Genomic DNA, 19,542 nt, shown 5'->3' on the forward strand with positions numbered 1-19,542 from the left:
CAAAGTCTGTCTGTGGCCACTCTGGATCTTAAAAACTAGAATCTCTGCATGCCAAGAATGAATACAAGAAAGCCAGGCCTTGTGACACACACCTGTCGTCCCACCACTCAGGAGGCTGAGGCAGGAGGATTGTTATGAGTTCGAGGCCAGCCTGGGCTACATAATGAGAACCTGTGTCAAAAACCAAAAAAGAATAAATGCAAGACACACATTCATTCATTCATCAAGTGTCTGACCAAATTGCCAGAATTCATCTTCAGAAGTGGCAGAGATTTCCTGGAAGGCCACGGATGTGGTCCCAGTCCAGCCATGGTCCGGGTTCCTGTGGGACGGTGGCCTCCTGGGATCAGTGGGCACCTGCAGTGTCCCTTGCATGTCACGCTGCTCCCTTGTAGCACCTGAGATCCCTATGGGCAGGAGAGGGCAGGTGTCTCAGCTCCTGCCATTCCTGCTGGCGCAACAGACCCAGTGCACTGAGACCCCCCACCTCAGTGCTGGGGGTTGGATAGGAGTCCTTCTCACTGGGCTCCATCCCCTGCCCTTTTCACTTTTTTTTTTGGTACCAGGGATCAAACTCAGGACCTTGCCCTTTTGAGACAGGCGGTGGCACCACTGAGCTAAAACCCTAGAGCCCCTTTTCACATTTTTATCTTGAGAGAAGGTCTTGCTGAGTGATCAAATGGGCCAGGCCGGGCTCAAACTTGCAATCCTCCTGCCTCAGCCTTCCAGAGTGCTGGGATGACATGTTCGTGCCACCACGCCCAGCTTCAGCCCTTCTTTCATTGCTAACCTACTGCATGCATAGCCCTGTGCTGGGGGCTGGGACAAAACAGGGAATAAGGTTGGAGCTGGGGTAGAGCATTTGTCTAGCACAGCCAAAGCCCTGAAGTCCCCGGCTTCCACGCAGAATGGAGAAGGAGGAGCGGGAGAGGAGGAGGAGGAAGGGACGCGCTGTAGGACCGAAGCAAGGAGGCCAAAGTCCCTGTCTGAGCACTTCGATCACCCCAGCCCCGCCCCACTGAGTCAACCTTACCAGTCGGGTCTGGCAGGGACCAGGGCGGCACCGGCACCAGGCAGCTGGGCAGAGCCTGTGCCTGGGGACCTCTGAAGCCACCTTATCACCCTGAAGAGTCCCTTGGCTCCTTGTCCCGAGTGCTCCAGGGCCCAAAACACCCTCAGATGTCTCTGCCTCAGCTGTGCCTTCGTGGAGCAGAGAAGGAAACAGGCTCAGAGAGGCCTAGAAATGGCTTTGGAGAAACTTGCTTGGGGCCTCGTTCCCTGGATCCACAGCCGCGATGCCCTAGGCAAACAGGGCACATCCTCTGTCTTGGTTCCCTCTCCTTTAAAAGGGAGCTAGAGGAATTATACTTACAAAGATAGGTGTGATCAAAAATACAGTGAATGTGCAGACTGTTTAAAAATGTATTTCACGGGGCCGAGGATTTAGCTCAGTGGTTTTGCCGCCTGCTGCGCAGGGGCAAGGACCCGAGTTCGATCCCCGGTACCAAAAAAAAAAAAAATGTATTTCCCAAAAACACACATGACTGTGAATCCCCCTCAAAAGCCTCCAAGTTGGAACACACTTGTCCCATCATTCTTGGCCCTTTCTGCAGCAGTTCTGCAAGCCCTCTTCTGTGAGGGTCATTTCGTGGCTACCTGGATGACCTGAACTGATTCCAAATGTTTACGGCAATTTCTGTGCAATATAAATATTACCATGTGCCCTCACCTTTATTCACTGGATCTGACACCGTGCAACTTCTGGCTCTTCCCAAAGTCAAACTAACCGTGAAGGGCAAGCATTTGAATCAATTCAGGACGTCCGGGTAGCCAGAACTGTGCAACTAAAGGCACTCGGGAAAGAGGACTTCCAGAACTGCTTCCAAAAGTGGAGAATGACCGGATGAGTGTGTTAGAAATGTGTTAGGATTTTTTGGTTAATTTCTTTTTTAAAAAATAAATTTGGGCCGGGGATTTAGCTCAGTGGTTTCGCCACCTGCTGTGGAAGCACAAGGACCCGAGTTCAATCCCCAGTACAAAAAAAAAAAAAATTTAATTTTAATTCCATTCCATTCCCCTCCTCAAGCCCCTTCCCCTCCTTATGTACAAAAGCTTTGTTTTCATTTTTTCCTTCTATTGTCACCTTTTTTTTTTCTTGTTCCTTCCCTCCTTTCTCCCTCCCTCCTTGTTCCTCTTCCCCTTTAAACATTTTCCTTGAGGGGGAGGATTTTGAGGGGCATTCATGGAAACATGTTTTTTTTTTTTCTTTGTACCAGGAGCTGAACTCAGGACCTTGTGTTTGCCAGGCAAGCATAGCGCCATTGAGCTACACCCTGGCCCTTTCTTTCTTTCTTTCCTTCTTTCTTTTTTTTTCGAGACAGGATCTCGCTGTATAGTTCAGGCTGGCCTCCAATGCACTACTTAGCTGAGGCTGGCCTTGGACATGTGGTGATCCTCCTGCCTCAGCCCACCAGGTGCTGGGGTAACAGGCATGTACCACCATGCCAGGCTGCCAAGGTCTTTCACTGTAATACCTTTTTTTTTTGGTACCGGGGATGGAACTCGGGACCTTGCACTTTCAAGGCAGGTGCTGGAACCACTGAACTAAATCCCCGGCCCCTGTAATAAGTTTGTTTGTCTTTCTTTCTTTCTTTCTTTCTGTATTTATTTTTTGGTATCAGAGAGCGAACTCAGGTCCTTGCGCTTTGTAATACATTTTTATTTATTTTATTTATTTATTTTTTTTGGTACCGGGGATCAAACTCGGGTCCTTGCGCTTGCGCAGCAGGCAGTGAAACTGCTGAGCTAAATCCCCGGCCCTGTAATACATTTTTTAAAAATGTAAACATTCATCTTCTCACAGAAGCCCAGAGGTGCAGCTGAGTCCTGGAGTTTACAGAAATATCAAAGAGGCTGGGAGCTGGGTGTGGTGGCGCACGCAAGTCTGTCATCCCAGCACTTGGGAGGCTGAGGCAGGTGGATTGCTGAGCGTTCGAGCCCAGCCTGGGCTACACAATGAGACCCTGTCTCAAAAAACCAGCCAGGGATTTAGCTCAGTGGTTTCGCCGCCTGCTGCGCAAGCGCAAGGACCTCAGTTTGATCCCCGGTACCAAAAAAAAAAAAAAAAATACCTTGGGGCCAGGGATTTAGCTCAGTGATTTCGCCGACTGCTGCGCAAGCGCAGGGACCCGAGTTCAATCCCCAGTACCAAAAAAAAAAAAAAAAAAAAAAACCAAAACAAACAAAATAACAACAAAAAAGAGCCTGGGTGGCTGGAGCAGAGGGACTGGGGGAGAGACAGGGAGGTAACAGTGATCATGCAGGGCCCTGTGGGCTGGGGTGAGACCTGGGCTTCTTTCTACCCAGAACTAAGTGGGAGCCATGGAGGGCTCTGTACTGGGGAAGAACCTGACATAATTCGGAGGCTGTGAGGCTCCTCCTCGCTGCTAGGGGCTGGGGACAAGTTGTGGGGAGGCGGGAAGTGAGAGACCATGTATGAGAACTGGCAGAGGGGAGATGAGACGCCCTACATCCACACCCAACTCAGTCTCCTGCCCAGGACGTCTCCCTGGCCCTGAGAGGTGAGGCAGGGACTTTAGCTGGGTCGGCTGTAGGGTGAGGCTGGGTGGGGCTATGTTGGGCATCTTCTGGGCCAAAGTGGCTGGACCGCTCTGGGAAGGTGCGTGGGCACAGGTCTCAGCTGGGCTGGGAGCAGCCCTGCGTGGCCTCCTAGCCCAGACGGAGTCCTGGGAGGGACAGGGTGTAGGGGTTTCTCTACCATCCAGTCTCCTTCCTGAGGTTCAGGCTGTCACAAGATTCACTGGCCAATAGGAATGAGTCTCTCTGGGCCTCAGTTTTCTCATGTGTGTGGAGGATAATCCCAGCGTCTATACATGGGAAAAAATAGCACCTGTAAAGGCCCTGTGGCAGAGTTTGGATCCTAGTATTATTCAAGTTCTCTCTGGGATGTTTGTTTGGCTGGATTTTTTCAGACAGGGTCTTACTATGTAGTTCAGGTAGACCTTGAACTCACTATGTAGGCCAGGCTAGCCTCAAACTGGGGGAGATCCTCCTGCCTTAGCCTCTTAAGTGCTGGGAATACAGTCCTTGAGCTGTTTTGTGACCACAACTCCAATGGCTCTCCAGGAGGAGGGATCTGCCTGTGAGTGAGGGCTGGAGAATTCTCTAAAACTGCAACCCCACAGCTAGGAGAGGGGCTGTAGGGAAGAGATGGGAGACCACAAATTAACAAGCCATTCCCACACCTTCCTTCTAGTGGACGGAACCTTCCAGATGGGTCTCATAGGTCTCACTGCCTGGTCCAGAGTCACCTCTCCAGGCACCCCAGAGTCCAGCTGGACTCTACCTTCTATCTCTCTACCTCGCCGTGGAGGCCTGGGGGATCGTTGTGTCATTCTGAGCAAACCCCTTAAAAGCTCCGTGCCTCGGTTTACCCATCTGTATAAATAGTTCCTCCCACTTACGCCAACTGCAGAGCCATGCACGATACACATTAGAAATTACACCTCATATGATTTTTTGGGGGTAGTATTACTGGGGATTCCACCCAGGCAACTTCATACTGAGCTACACCCCCAGCACTTTTTTGAGACAGGCTCTCGCTAATTGCCCAGGCTTGGCTCAAACTGTGATCCTCCTGCCTCAGTCTCCCAGAGTGCTGGGATGACAGGCGTGAGCAACCTTGGCTTGGCTTTCCTATGATTATTAGATATGTGGACGTTGATATCGTTTTTTTTCCAGCCAGGAATCAGAGGGTGGAAAGAGCGCCCACACCCCGCCCCTGCTGCCCCTCTCCAACCTTGCTGTGAGCCTCAGTTTCCCCACTGTTGCTCCGAGCACGAGCACGTGCAAGAGACCCACCCTGGGAGGAAGAGGCATCCAGAAGGCCCCGCCCCCGGTTCTGGCCCTGCCCAGACCGGCTCCAGCCCCGCCCATAAAGGCTCAGGTCCCGCCCCCGGAAGATCGGAGCCCAGCCCCACCCCGCCCCAAGGACACCGCCCCACCTCTAGAAGGCCCCCTCCGCATCCCCACGCCCATCCTGGCTCAGGCTCCGCCCTCATAAAGCCTTGTCCTCTAAAGGCCTAGCTCCTGCCACGCCCCACCGGACTCATGCCCCGCCCCTGTAATCCCCGCCCCTTGAGACCCCGCCCAGACCGGCTGCCCAGACCCGAGCGGCGGCGGCGACGCCGGGACGCCATGGCGGCCGCCGAGCGCCGCGCCTTTGCGCACAAGATCAACAGGTAGCTCGGCTGGGGGGACTCGCGGTGCCTCCACGTGGGCCCACCCCGGCGCGGCCCCACCCTCCTCGGCCGGGGCCCCTCCCATTCAACCCCCCTCCGCCTCTGGGGGACACCGGGGACCGGCACCGGGGACCGAGTCGGCGGGGGGCGCGGGGGGCCCGGCTGGGGTCGCTCGGGGGCGACAGCGCGATGGCTGCTGAGGTCTCTCCGGGGCGGCTGCGTGCATGGGGGCGTGACCGGGGGGCTTCCCGAAGGAGGCTGCGCGGGACTGCGAGTCCCCAGTCCAGGGTGGGGGTCCCCAGTCCATGGTGGGGGTCCCCAGTCCAGGGTGGGGGTCCCCAGCTACAGGACATGGGGGGTGGGTCCCCAGGTCCAGGGCGCGGGGCGTCCCCTGCTCCAGGAGGGTGGGGTCAAGGATTTTCTCTTCCCTTCGCGGCGCCTGGTTTGGGGATGCGACTCCTGGTGGCCTTTGGAGCCCCCTATGCCCCCCCACACACTTCTGGTCCCTTGCCCAGCTGTCCAAAGGAGGGGAGATATGGGACAGCTGTGGAGGGCCTCCCACCTCCTGCCTCTGACGCGTTGGGTGGTGGGCGATTGAATAGGAGTGGGGGCTGGGACTGAACCAGCTGGTGGGCGGACGGGGGTGGGGGGTGGTAGGCGCCAGGCGCTGAGGGATCCGTTTCTGTGGCCACTGGGGGTGGCGAGAGAGCCAGCTGGGAAGGGGGGTGTCAGACCCTTCCGGGCTGAAAAGTGGGGTCTTCATCCCCAGGGGTGGGTTCAGAACCTGCTCAGGGATCTAATCCCCTGGGGACATGTCCCAGTCACCTGGGGTGGCAGGAGAGCTGTCCTGTAGGTCCCATCCTGATGGATACACAAGAAAAGACCCCACTGTGGGTGTAAAATGAGGGGACAGATAAGAAGCACCATACCTTGAATTGTATGTTAGTGATACATGGCTGCAGGAACGTTGAAGTCAGAGCCTGCCTAGTGATAGGAAGTGGGTCTGGGAGGCCCGGATGAGCAGGTGCATTTCAGCAAGGACAAGCAGGAAATGAGGGAGAGATGAATGCCCATGAGTAGGGGAAGATAGGTCCAAACACATTTGAGGGCAAGTGCAAAAGTCCTGGGGCAGCAAAGGAGACAGCAGCAGTAAATGTTTTGAGCCTTAGGTGGAAAGGACTGGACTTTGACTTCAGCTTCAAGTGAGGTGGGCACCATGCAGAGTTCTGAGCAGACGTGACCTGATATCGGGCAAAATGGTTGGGGGCTTTTTACGTTCTGCCATTCTTTATCTTTGAATTACCTCTCTGTCTCGTACTCCTGGCATCTCTGCCTCCCAGACTCTTATGTCCATGAGTCCCAGCTTCTACTGCAGTGAGAGGAGGGGTCTTGGGTCCTGGTCTGGGAATGATGGCAAGAAGCCTGGGGCAGATCAGAAAAGGACCCTGGGGTCCCAGTGAGCAGGTGGCCCAAGGCTTTTCAAACAGACAGGGGGACCCCAGGGCTCTTTATGCCCAGAACTGAACCTGTGCTCTTCTGCTTGTTCAGTTGCATCTCATAAATGCCAGATTAACCCAAATATCCAGGAGCCCCCAGGTGCCTAATGAACAGGTTTTTTTTCTTTTTTGGTGGATTGAACCCAGAGCCTCCCACATGCTAGGCAAGCACTTTGCCACTGAGCTACTTCCCAGTCCTTTCCTAAAAATTTATTTTTAAAAATATATATATATATTTTTTTGGTACCAGGGATCGAACTCGGGTCCTTGCGCTTTCGAGGCAGGCGGCAGAACCACTGAGCTAAATCCCTGGCCAAAGGAACTTTGTTTTGTTTTTTTGGTGCTGGGGATTGAACTTGGGTCTTTGTGCTTGCGTAGCAGGTGGCGAAACCACTGAGCTAAATCCCAGCCCTTAAAAATTTATTTTGAGACAGAGTTGTCCAGGCTGGCCTCAAACTGCTATCCTCATGCGTCAGCCTCCCTGAGTCCTGAGATGACAGGCATGCACCACCATGTTTGGCTAAAATAGATTCTTTAAAAAAAAAAAAAGGTTTTGAGCTGGGGATTTAGCTCAGTGGTACCGCAGCCTGCCTCTCAAGCACAAGGTCCCAAGTTCCATCCCTGGTACCAAAATGACAAAATAATAATAATAATAATAATAATAATAAGGTTTTGGCCAGGTGTGGTGGCACATACTTGTCATCCCAGCACTCAGGAGGCTGAGGCAGGAGGATTGCTGCAAGTTCGAGGCCAGCCTGAAGTTCACAGTGAGACCTTGTCTTAATAAATAAATAAAGTGAAAGATTTTTTAGCTGGGCATATAGTTCAGTGGTAGAGCAAGTGCTTAGCATCCATGAGGCCCTGAGTTCAATCCCCAGCACACAGAAAAAACAACAAGGAAAAAGAAGTCTCTACCTGTAACCCCAGCTACTCAGGAGGCTGAGGCAGGAGGATCAAAAGTTTGAGGCCGCGCGGGCCAGTTCTGAAAGATCCTGTCTGAAAAGAAAAGAAAAAGATTTTGGGGACAAGAGAGCAACAAAAATTGATAAACTTAGGGCCAGGGATATAGTTCAGTGGTGCCGTGCCCTCCTGGCAAACACAAGGTCCTGAGTTCGATGTCTGGTACCAAAAAAATTAAATAAAACTGATAAACTTTTTTGGGTGCAGTTAACATGGACAAATGCTGCTGTTTGTAGTATAATTTTTTCTCCCTTGTACCTTTTTTTTTTTTTGGTACCGGGGATCGTAACTTGTACCATTTTGAGCAAATGCAATATAGAGTGATGATAATCCTCAGTGATTACTGTGTGGGGGTCCCACATGAGGATCTTCACTTGTTTAATTGTCAACTGCAGCCCATTAACTGAGGTGCAGCTCTTGACACCAAGGCTCCAAGAGGCTTAGTGTTTAAAATGCTCTCAAGGGTGGGAAAGGGACCAGGACTGTGTAGCCCCAGAGTCCAGAACAATCTTGAAAACCATGCCCCTTTCCCCCCTCTGGAGGCTGAGGCAGGAGGATGGCAAATTCCAGCCCAGCCTGGGGAACTTAGCAAAACCCTGTCTGGTAATAAAAAATAAAAAGGGTTGAGAATGTACCTCAATGGTAGAGCATTTGCTTAGCACATCCTGGATTCAATCCTCAGCACTTCAAAAAGAACTGTGACAGAAGACATCCTTGCAAAAAAGTGGAAATTTTATGTATTTATTTTGTGTATTATTTTTGAGACGGGCTTGCTAAGTAGCCCAGGCTGGCCTTGAACCTGCAGCCATCCTCCTGCCTCAGCCTCCTGAGTCCTGGGATGCAGGCGTGCACCACCACAGCCACTAAGTGCAAAGTTCAAATGGTAATAACAATGCAAATAACAGGGAAAACGCCCCTTAGGTGGAAGGACAGCACCCTGACTCCAGCAGCCCCTCCTGATATGCACCTAATTCTGCCCTACCTGGGAGCCATTGAACTGATAGCTGTGTCCCTTGGGATATGGTTTCTGCCTCTAGGTTCCTTCCCTGTGTGCCATGGTTTAGTTTTGCCTACTTTAGAATGTCATATGAACAGAAGCTGTGCACATTGGTGCATGCCTGTAATTCCAGCACTTGGTAGGCTGAGGCAGGAGGATCACCCCAAGTTCAGAACTACATGGAGGGAGCCTGTCTCAAAAAACTAAAACAAGGGGCCGGGGATTTAGCTCAGTGGTTTCACCGCCTGCTGCGCAAGCGCAAGGACCTGAGTTTGATCCCCGGTACCAAAAAAAAAAAGTAAAACAGAGGGCCGGGGATTTAGCTCAGTGGTGCCAGTGCCTGCCTTGAAAGCGCAAGGTCCTGAATTCGATCCCTGGTACCAAAAAAAAAAAACTAAAACAAACAAAAAAATTCTACCAATGGAGGCTTTATATGATTTGATGGGATTCGTTTCTTTCCCTTGCTTATTGTGCAAATGAGAACAGGAAGCAAGTGAGGCTTTGTGCTTGTCTCTGGCTTTCTCATCTTCCTTTCTGGTGAGGATAGACGTCTATTAATCTGGCCAGCCCAAGATGAGGTCCACAGGTGTCAGTTTTTCCCATTGCAACCGTGTGATTAGCCTTGGCAGACCCAATGAATTTAGCTCAATTTTTTGCCTCTTTTTTTGAAACAGTCGGGGGGCATCTGAAGAAGCAGGTCTTGTGGGGGTGAGGAAAAGAGAAATTAGGTGGGGATCCTGGGCATCATGAGGGTCAGGCTGCCATTAATGAGCAGGGAGGATGGCGGGAATGTGCAGTGGGGACACGCTGCGTAGGAGGTACCTATAAGTCCCCCACATGGACACAGGTGGTCACGTGGAACAGACCCAAGGATTTTTGCCAAGAATTTTTTTTGTCTGTGTTGAGACAGAGTCTACGTAGTTCAGGTGGGCCTTGAACTTGCAGAGACCCTCCTGCCTTAGCCTCCTGAGAGCTGGCATTTCAGGCGTGCGCCACTGCGCCCCCCATTTTTCTCCTAGGAACTTAGATGGTGGGAAGCCCTGAGGCTGGATGGGACCCTTAGGGACATGGGCAGTGACAGGGAAGACTGGGTTCTGTAGTCCCCATGCTTGGCCCTGCTTCGGGGTTGTGGGTCAGTGTGAACTCCAGAGCCTAAAAGCACAGACTTTGACATTGGCCCTTCTGAATTTGACTGTGCAGCCTTGGGTGGGACAAAAGCCCTCTGAGCCTCACCCACCTGTGTGGGGATTTTGTTTTTGTCTTTTTCTGTTTTGTTTTTGTAGCACTGGAGATTGAACCTAGGACAAGGTCTTGCCAAGTCAGGCTGGGCTCAAACTCATGATCCTCCTGCCTCACCCTCTCAGAATGCCGAGATTACAGGGGTGCACAACCATGTCCATCTCTCACTCACTTTTGGCATGAAAAAGAGCCAGAGCCAGGCATGTGCCAACACGCCTGCAATCCCAGCACTCAGGAAGCTGAAGCAGGAGGATCGCCTCGAGTTTGAGGCCAGCCTGGGCTGCAGGAGAGCCTGTCTCAAACAAACAAACAAAAACAAAACACAGCTGAGCTTGGTGGTTTACACCTATGATCTCAGCACTCTGGAAGGCTGAGGCAGGAAGATGGCAAGTTAGCAACTTAGTAAGACCCTATCTCAAAATAAAAACTCAACAGAGGGCTGAGGCTGGAGCTCAGTGTGAAGGCCTTGGGTTCAATCCCCAGCACCATAAAAAAGAAAAAAGTAACCACTCTGATGAGGGAATCTTAATTCTAATCACCTCTAGATCCTGTGGTCAGGTTAAGTTTCTGCCCTCCTCATGCCTCATAACGGGTTAAGTTTCAACCCTGTCCATGTCTATCCCATAACTCACCGCGCTCCGCCAGCCCCAGACACCCACCCAGGGACAGGTCAGCAGGCTCCCGGCCCTGCCCTGGAAGTCCCACGGGGAGGACAGAAGCTGGAGGCTCCGCCTGCCCTCCTCCGCCTCTGGGGCAGCAGCTGTGGAACAGCTGGGTGCTGGGCACAACCTGGTCCCCTGTCCTGAAGGCCTTCATGACTCACACCCCAGCTCCTGGGTTCCAGAGCTCTGCAGGAGGCTGCCCTGGCTTCTTGAACTTGAGCACAAACCCTTGGTTTAAAAATTTTATTTCTTTACTGTGGTGGAACCTGGGGTCTCCCAAGCTCAGCAAGTGCTCACCACCGAACTGCACCCGCAGCCCAAGAAAATCCTGATTTTCAACACCCTTTAAATCTCTTTGAAGCACCTCCTACATCATCACCCCCAGCTATAGAAGCAAGATTCTGGGATTTTAGAACAATAGACAGAATACAGCCGGGCACAGTAGTGCATGCCTCTGATCCCAGCACTCAGGAGGCTGAGGCAGGAGGATCCTCAAGGCCGGCCTGGGGTCCATAGTGAGTTTAAGGCCACCCTCGGGTATATAGAGAGACCCTGTCTCCGAAAACAAAAAAGCAAAAGAAAACAAACAACAACAGCAAAGGCCTTCTCCGGTTCTGAGTTCAGGGCATCTACCAGTGGGTAAACTGAGGCTCATAATTAGTACTAAGGTGCCAAGGCCCCATAGCAAAGGATATGGGGTGCGTGTTCTAGATGGGGGACTGGGGTGTTTAGGGAACCCCAGGGAAGGCAGAGATCCCTCTGATGAGGGAGCAGAGGGCAGGATGGGGGCAGGACTGTGAACCCCTCAAGTCAGGCCCAGTGTGGGTTTTCCATCTGTGCTTGATGGAGGAGTTAGAAAGGTCCTGGACCCAGCGTTGGGGGTACCCTGGAGTCTGCAGCCTGGGTTTTCCTTTCAGTGGCCTAGACTCTTTTTAACCCTAGCCAGCACTCTGGGACGCTTCAGGCAGGAGGATCACAAGTTCGAGCCCAGCCTGGGCAATTTAGTAACTTAGCAAGATCCAGTCTCAAAATAATAAAAAAGGCTGGGGACATAGCTCAGTGTGAAGGCCCTGGGCACAGGGAGGGGGGTGACTCAGTTGGCCCAGAGCCTGAGTTCTCGTACCCCTAAGAGTCCCCTTCTGTCTGTCGCCGAAGGACGGTAGCCGCCGAGGTGCGGAAGCAGGTGTCCCGGGAGCGCAGCGGCTCTCCCCACTCCAGCAGGCGCTCCAGCAGTTCCCTGGGGGTGAGTGTTTAGGGGGGACCCCACCCCACGACCCTGCCCTGCAGCAGGCGTGGGGGGCTCCCCTGTGACAAGTCTGCCTGCCCTGTGGGAACCCTGCACTGGCAGCGGCAGGGGGATGGCAAGGGGCGTCCCAGTGCCTCCTGTCCTGGCGCTGCTCTCCAAGGCCTTGAACCGGAACTGGCTGCTTGGAAAGCCTGCTACTTCCGGGACCACCCAGGTGGGGCTGGGGGCTGGGGAGACTTCCAGCTTTGGGAAGGGGACGGGTGTCTTTGGCCTCAGGCCTTAGGGATTGACTTCTATTCCTTTCAACAAGCTTCCTTCCTCTCCAGACACTGGGGTGTGATTTCCTTCCTGGAGCTCTGAGGGTGGGCTGGGCCCAGGCTAGTGAGGGTGGAAAGTATGGCTGTTTCCGCTCCAAAACCCTCCATGGCTCCCACCGCTCCCTCCATCCCCACTTTACCAAGGACCCCCACCCTCATTCCCAGCCTCCAGGACAGCAGGGTCACAGCCATTTTGCTTCAACCCAGGTCCCTCTGACAGAGGTCATTGAGCCCCTGGACTTCGAGGATGTGCTCCTCAGCTGGCCTCCAGATGCCGAGCCAGGGCCCCTCAGGGACCTGGTGGAATTCCCAGCTGATGACTTGGAGCTGCTGCTACAGCCCCGGGAGTCCAGGACCACGAAGCCTGGGGTCCCCGAGGATGGGTGTGTCCTGCCCCCGCCCTGTCCTGCCTGCCCCCCATCTGCAGCCTGGCTCCCAGATTCCAGTGGCTCTGGGTTCAACTCTGGCTAGGCTGTGTGACCTTTGCAGGTCATCCTCTCACTCTGAGCTCCTGTGTCTGCAGCTCTGAAATAGGCAGAGCCAGTCCCAGCCTCCCCTGCCACTGCTCCTGTCCTCAGTAGGCCCTGCCTCTGTTTACCCTGCTTGTATTTGGTACAGGATGGATGCCCAGGCCAGAGCTGCAGTGGAGATGTACACGGAGGACTGGGTCATTGTCCACAGGAGGTGGGTTTGACCAGGGCCACTCACAGGGGCAGAGGCTGGACATGATGGCACACACTTGTCATCCCAGCACTCTGGGAGGCTGAGGCAGGAGGATCACAAGTTCGATCACAGCCTGGGCAACTGAGCAAGACCCTGTCTCAAAATAAAAAACCATAAGGGCTAGGGATGGAGCTCAGAGCGAAGGCCCTGGGTTCGATGCAGGCTGAGCTCAGAAGAGCTGAGCCATTGCCATCTGCAAGCGGTCTGCCTGCCCACGGACCCCACCAGTCTCCTGGATTTCTCCGATTGAGCTCCCAGCCCTGCCTCTGCAGGTACCAGCACCTGAGTCCCGCTTACAGCCCCACCACCGCCGACACCCAGCGAGAGCGGCAGAAGGGCCTGGCCCGACAAGTGTTCGAGCAGGACACCTCCGGGGACGAGAGGTCCAGCCCCGAGGACGCGGTGAGGCAGCCCCCGGCCAAGGTCACCTGTGGGTGTGAGGGTGTGGATGTAGGGAATGACTTTAGCCCGAGCCAAAAGGAATCCCGTCAGCCCAAAGAGTGAAAAATAAAGGGTGAAGCCAAGGTTTGGTGGTCAGCTTGGGTCCTGTGCCAGTGATGGCCACAGTGGGAAGAAGTCCCTCCTACCCTGGCAACAATGAGTGAAGTCCCAGGGAAGGCTCTCGTTGGTCCAGCGTAGGACGGTATGTTCTCATTGGCTGGATGAGGGTCACTTGAAGTCAGAATAGGAGCTAGGAAGAGCCTAAGGATAGCAAAAGTGGGTGGGCCTGTGTGATTTACTGTACTCCTGTAATCCCAGCTCCTTAGGAGACTGAGGTTGGGAGTTCGAGGCCAGCTGGGCTACATAGTGAGTTCAAGGGCATCCTGAAGTACATAGTAAGACCTTGTCTCAAAACAAACAAACAACAAAAGTAAAAAGTGGGTTGTTCCCTAGATAGAGACTCCTGGAAGGGGACTCCCTAAACCCTTAGGTAAAACTTGTGCAGATAGATAGAGGCAGGGACGGTCCTCCGGACTTGGGACGAGGGTGCATTCATGCATTCAGCGGGTGCTCAATGCTTCCACTTTCTCCAGGGGCAGGACGACTCCCGGCGTTGCTCGGGCTCCCCCGACGACACCCCACGGAGCAGCGGTGCCTCTGGCATCTTTGACCTGAGGAACCTGGCGGCCGACTTGCTGCTGCCTTCGCTGCTGGAGCGGGCGGCGCCGGAGGAAGTAGATCGGCGCAACGAGGCCCTGCGGCGGCAGAGTCGGGCCCGTGCACTGCTTACACTCTACCCTGCGCCCGACGAGGTGAGTGGGTGGTCCGGACGACCAAAGAGGCAGTTCCTTCCCAAGGGTGCCCCAGCCCATGGTCACTGCGCGTAGACCGCGGGCCTTGGCTGCAGGCGGCAGCGCTGGGTGTATATACCTGCTGTATATCCTTGTACTTACCCAGCCCGCTTTTAGGGGACACCAACTGTCTACCCTTGTATCTGTCCAACCCGCACTCATCCATGCATTCAGGGGTACTAGGGATCAAATCCAGGGCTCCTCTACCACTGAACTACATCTCCAGCCCTATTTTCTTTTCTTTTCTTAAAAGAGACAGGGTCTCTCTATGTAGTTCAAGCTGGCCTTGAACTCACTATGCAGCCCAGGCTGGCCTCTAACTCTTGGTAATCTTCCTGCCTCAGCCTCCTGAGTGCTAGGATGATAGACATTTGGCACCATGCCTGGCTCAACCACTTCTTTTTTTTTTATACTCAATTAATTTTATTTTTTTTCTCCTTAAATTCTTTTATTGGTACATTTTAGGTATACAATACATTTACATTTATCATTGGGTGCTTGTACCTGTACATGATGTGTCTTGGTTCTTATTTTTTTCCCCATTTCCTGTGCATCCTTCACCCCCTCCACCCTTCCCTATTTACATAGACTTTGTTTCCATTTATTTTCTTTTCTCATAATTTTTCCTTTCCCTTCTTTCCTTTCCCTTTCCCCTCCCATCACCCCTACCCCCTTTGGACCTTTTCCTATTTCAAATTATCAGTTATTCATTATTAATCCTTTTAATCCTTATTTACACTTTCAGTTTCTCACATTAGAGAAACTATTCGGAATTTACACACGTGTGTCCTATTTATTTCACTTAAGAGTATGGCCTCAATATGCATCCATTTAGCTATAAATGACTCTAGTTTCTCATCCATTTTATTTAAAAAACCACACCTTCTTTATCCAGTTTCCACTTGATGGGCACTTGGGCTGTTTCCAAGCTTTTGCTATTACAAACTGTGCTGCTATAAACATGGGTACACATATATCTCTGTGGTATGATTCTTTTAATTCTTTTAGGAAGATACCCAGTGAGGGAATAGCTGGGTCAAATGGGACCTCCAGCCCTAGTTCTTTGAGGAATCTCCATATTGATTTCCACAGTGGTTGCACCAGTCTGCACTCCCACCAACAATGGAGAAGGGTTCCTTTCTCCCCACAGCCCCGCCAGCATTTGTTATTGGTTGATTTCTTGATAGCAGCCATTCTTCCTGGGGTGGGGTGGAATCTCAGTGTTGTTTTCATCTGCATCTCACAAATGACCAGTGATGTTGAACATTTTTTCATATGCTTATTTGCTGCTTTTACTTCTTTGTCTGAGAAATGTCTGTTCATTTCAGATGCCCATTTTTGAATTGGGTCTTTGAATTTGGAGGGTCTGATTTTTTTCAACTCTTTATATATTCTAGATAGTAGACCCTTTTCTGAGGTACAGCTGCTAGAATTTTTTTCCCTCATTGTAGGTTGTCTCTTAGCTCTGTTGGTGGTTTCTCTTGCAGTGCAGAAGCTTTTTAATAAGATGAGATCCCAGTTGTTGATTCTTTCTGCTAGTTCCTGTGCTACTGACATTTTGTTCATAAAGTGTTTTCCTATGCCAATGTCGTCAAGAGTTCTACCTAACTTATCTTCCCGAAACTTTACTGTTTCTGTCTTGATATTTAGATCGTTAATCCACTTTGATCTTAATTTAGTGCATGGTGAGAGGTATGGGTCTAGTTTTAATCTTTGGCAGGTTGAAACCCAGTTTTTCCAACACCATTTATGAAATAGGCTATCTTTCCTCCAGTGAGGGTGTTAACCACTTCTTACTGCATGCCTACCATATACTTATCTAATCAACCAGTATGTTTGAGCATCTGCCATATATGCCTATACTTACTCAACCAACATTTATTTGACACCTAATGTATATTTTATATTTTTATTTAGTTATTTATTGGGTCCTTACGATATATTCCTACATTTATTCAATCAGTACTTGTTGAGTACCAGTATTATGTGCCTCGACCTATCTGGGATTACATCCCAATTAACCCGTGGTGAATTGAAAATATCAGGAGTCAGAAGTGCATTTAGCTGGGTGTGGTGGCATATCCCTGTAATCCCAGCATTCAGGAGGCTGAGGCAGGAGGATTGCTGTGACCTCAAGGGCAGCCTGGGCTACATATTGAGTTCAAGACCAGCCTGAAATGCATAGCAAGACCCTGTTTAAAAAAAAACAAAACACTGTGCATTTAATACACCTACCCTACTTGGACATCATGCTTAGCCTAGCCTGCCTTTTTTGGGGTGTGAGGGTTGAGACAGGGCCTCACTATGTAGTTCAAGCTGGAACTCACTGTGTAGCCCAGGCTGACCTTGAACTCATGGAGATCTTCCCACCTCAGCCTATATGATTGACAATGGGGACACAGCCATGACTAAGAGAGACCCAGTGGCCACCCTCAGAGTAGAGGAGAGATCCCACCTTGGCTAGGAGATTGGAGTCTGGACCGTAGTCCCATCACTGGGGGCCGGTAATGTTAGTCACCCCTCATGCTGCCCTCCACATCCCAGCCGTGTGGCCCCCTGAAGCAGCTGGTCAAGGAGGACTTGCTGCAAGAAGTGACAGCTAAGCTGGGCCCTGAACAGTGAGTGGGCAGGCATGGGCTGGCAGGAGGAAGAAAGGAGGACAGGAAGGACGTTCAGGGTGGGGGAAGCGCATGTGCAAAGGCAGAAGCCGGCCCAAAAGGCAGGCTGGGCACCCCAGGTGGAGCTGGTCTCAGGCCTGGTGCTCCAGGCCCTTCAGCCCTGCTGTACCCGGGCTCTTGGCAGGAGGAGGCTGTGGAACGCTGCAGCTGCCCAGAGCCGCCCCGGGAGCACTTTGGACAGAGGATCCTGGTGAAGTGTCTGTCGCTCAAGTGAGTATGTGACCCCAGGGGTCCCAGTGCAGGTGTGTGCCTCAAGAGTGATGCCATGACTTGTGTGGCCCTGAAGCCCTTGGGGTCACCGCAGGCTTTCATTTATGTATTTATTTTTGGATTTTTGAGGCAGGGTCTCGCTATATAGTTCAGGCTGGCCTTGAACTCACTATGTAGCCCAAGGTGCCCTCAAATTTAGGGAGATCCTCCTGCCTCAGCCCCCTGACTCCTGGGATTAGGAACGTGTGGCCTGATGCTGGGCCCCATCTTTGTTATTTTAAGCTGCCAGCCCTTAAGCGCCCTCTGAGCCCCATTGTGTTCTCAGCCCTTCACCTATACAACTCATCTTCATCACGGCCTTGTAAAGTGGGTGCAGGTGGGGAGACTGAGGCACTGCACGGCAATGTCACTGTGGCCAAGATCACAAGACTGAGGAACCCAGAGCTGGGCACTCGCCTGCCCTCCTGCTGGGACCAGGATAAAGGGAGAGCTGATGATCCCGGCTCCCAGCCGCCTGAGGCCCCTTCCACATTGGCCTCCAGGAGCGGCAGAGGTGCGTGGGAACAGAGCTGAACAGGATGTGGACTTGGAAACCAGCCTGGCCCTGCTTCTCCCCACCCCCAGTTCCTGTCTGCATCACAGCAGGAAAGGGAGGTTCCATTCTGGCCTGAGGCCTGGATGGGCCTCCCACCCTTAAGCCAGTGGGTTAAAAACCAGCTCTGTGAGCTCCTTTAGTCATTCAACGAATGCCTGGTAAATAGAACATATAACCAGGCTGTGACCATATAGATCCTTGATGAGAGATGCATAGAGGATCTTGGGGCCCAGATTGAGGGATAGAGGAGCAGGAGGACCAGGGTAGTGTCCCTGGGGAGAAGACATCTAAGTTTAAGGGTGCATTTCTTCCTTGGGGGTGGGAAACGGGTAAACTTTAGGGCTCAAAAAAAAAACCTCTAGGGCTGGGGATTTAGCTCAGTGGTTCCGCCACCCACCTTGCAAGCACAAGGTCCTGAGTTCGATCCCCGGTACCAAAAAAAACCAACAACAACAACAACAAAAAAAAAAAAACCCTCTAGTGCCTCAGTTTCCCCTTTTGCCAAATGAGATGCACCTTTCCTTCAGTGGTGGTTTCCTTAAATGAGTTCTGTGTGACCCAGGGGCACCCAGAGACTTCCCATACACACTTCTCTTGGGCCGGGGAGAGTGTGGTATGGACGGTTGTGGTGTCAGGGAGAGGCCCCCATTTGTCTGCAGGTTTGAGATAGAAATCGAACCCATCTTTGGGATCCTGGCCCTGTATGATGTGCGGGAGAAAAAAAAGGTAGGAGCCCTCATTCTCTCCCTTCTTCCTCCTCATCCTCCCGGGACGGCTGTGGGCTTCCTGGAGGCAGTGACCCACTGCCCCTGTGTCTGCAGATTTCAGAGAATTTCTACTTTGACCTCAACTCGGACTCCATGAAGGGGCTACTTCGGGCGTATGGCACCCACCCTGCCATCTCCACCCTGGCCCGCTCCGCCATCTTCTCCGTGACCTACCCCTCACCTGACATCTTCCTGGTCATCAAGGTGCCCCCTGGGGACAGGCAGGGAGGTGATAACAGTGAATGCCAGGCGTGTCACCCAGCAGAGGATCCCAGAGGATCACCAGGGAAGCCCTGAGCCAGCCTGAGCGGGGAGAAATCCTGGAGGGCTTCCGTGGGGGAGGCAACACATGAGCTGTGACACCCCACCCCACCCCACCCCCGAGTAGGCAGCCTGGGACAAATGGCATCCCAGACACACACAGTAGCCCAGGGGTCCCCTGGGAGGCTCTCTGGTGGGTGCCACAGTCCCTCCTACCCTGCAGCTGGAGAAGGTGCTTCAGCAAGGGGACATCAGCGAGTGCTGTGAGCCCTACATGGTAATGAAGGAGGTGGACACGGCCAAGGTATGCGAGGAAGGTGGATCAGGCTGGAGGGGCAGGTGCCTGGCAGATTCTGTACTCTAGGGTTGCTGAGCTGGTGGGGACGGGGATCTCCCCCAGAACAAAGAGAAGCTGGAGAAGCTGCGTCTGGCAGCCGAGCAGTTCTGCACCCGTCTGGGCCGCTACCGCATGCCCTTCGCCTGGACAGCCGTGCACTTGGCCAACATCGTGAGCAGCGCGGGACAGTCAGACCGAGACTCGGACTCTGAGGGTGGTGAGTGGGCCGGGCTGCCCAGAGAAGGCGGGGCAAGGGCGAGGCTGCTGGGGAGAAGAGGTGGGGATAAGGTGGAGCTACCAGGGGCGGAGCTACCTAGAGGTGGGCGGGGTGGAGTTACTCTGGAGGGGAGTTGTGATTGGGCAGGGCTCCCGGGGAGATGAGTGGGCGGGGCTACCTAGTGGGAGACGGGGCCTGGAGGGGAGCGGGCCCTCTGCTGGCGGATCGCCTTACCGCGCAGGAGTCTGGCGTCCCTTTTGTCCCTCCCTGTTTTGTCTCATCAC

The 19,542-nt window shown here is 52.8% G+C and overlaps 1 protein-coding gene across 7 annotated transcripts in view; it reads left to right on the forward strand.

Annotated features, from left to right (window-relative positions):
* The first annotated feature begins 5,107 nt into the window (after nt 1–5,107).
* Nucleotides 5,108–19,542, forward strand: part of Dock6 (dedicator of cytokinesis 6) — a 47,566-nt gene continuing 33,131 nt past the window's right edge. For 5 of the 7 annotated variants that reach the window (XM_013065897.3, XM_087201599.1, XM_087201601.1 and 2 more), the window contains exons 1-11: nt 5,109–5,261; nt 11,771–11,858; nt 12,386–12,561; nt 12,797–12,862; nt 13,174–13,303; nt 13,936–14,154; nt 16,996–17,081; nt 18,336–18,402; nt 18,498–18,647; nt 18,928–19,008; nt 19,105–19,258. In XM_013065897.3, the coding sequence (XP_012921351.2) occupies nt 5,131–5,261; nt 11,771–11,858; nt 12,386–12,561; nt 12,797–12,862; nt 13,174–13,303; nt 13,936–14,154; nt 16,996–17,081; nt 18,336–18,402; nt 18,498–18,647; nt 18,928–19,008; nt 19,105–19,258 (1,348 nt within the window). In that variant the 5' untranslated portion in view covers nt 5,109–5,130. Of the gene's footprint in view, nt 5,262–11,770; nt 11,859–12,385; nt 12,562–12,796; nt 12,863–13,173; nt 13,304–13,935; nt 14,155–16,995; nt 17,082–18,335; nt 18,403–18,497; nt 18,648–18,927; nt 19,009–19,104; nt 19,259–19,542 lie in introns of all 7 variants that reach the window. The other 2 variants (XR_002389623.2, XM_021245127.2) reach the window with 1 other exon arrangement.

This window comes from Heterocephalus glaber, unplaced genomic scaffold, assembly GCF_053883595.1.
Source record: "Heterocephalus glaber isolate CG9 unplaced genomic scaffold, H.glaber_assembly_v1.0 deba00001760, whole genome shotgun sequence".
NCBI classification, from domain to species: domain Eukaryota; kingdom Metazoa; phylum Chordata; class Mammalia; order Rodentia; family Bathyergidae; genus Heterocephalus; species Heterocephalus glaber.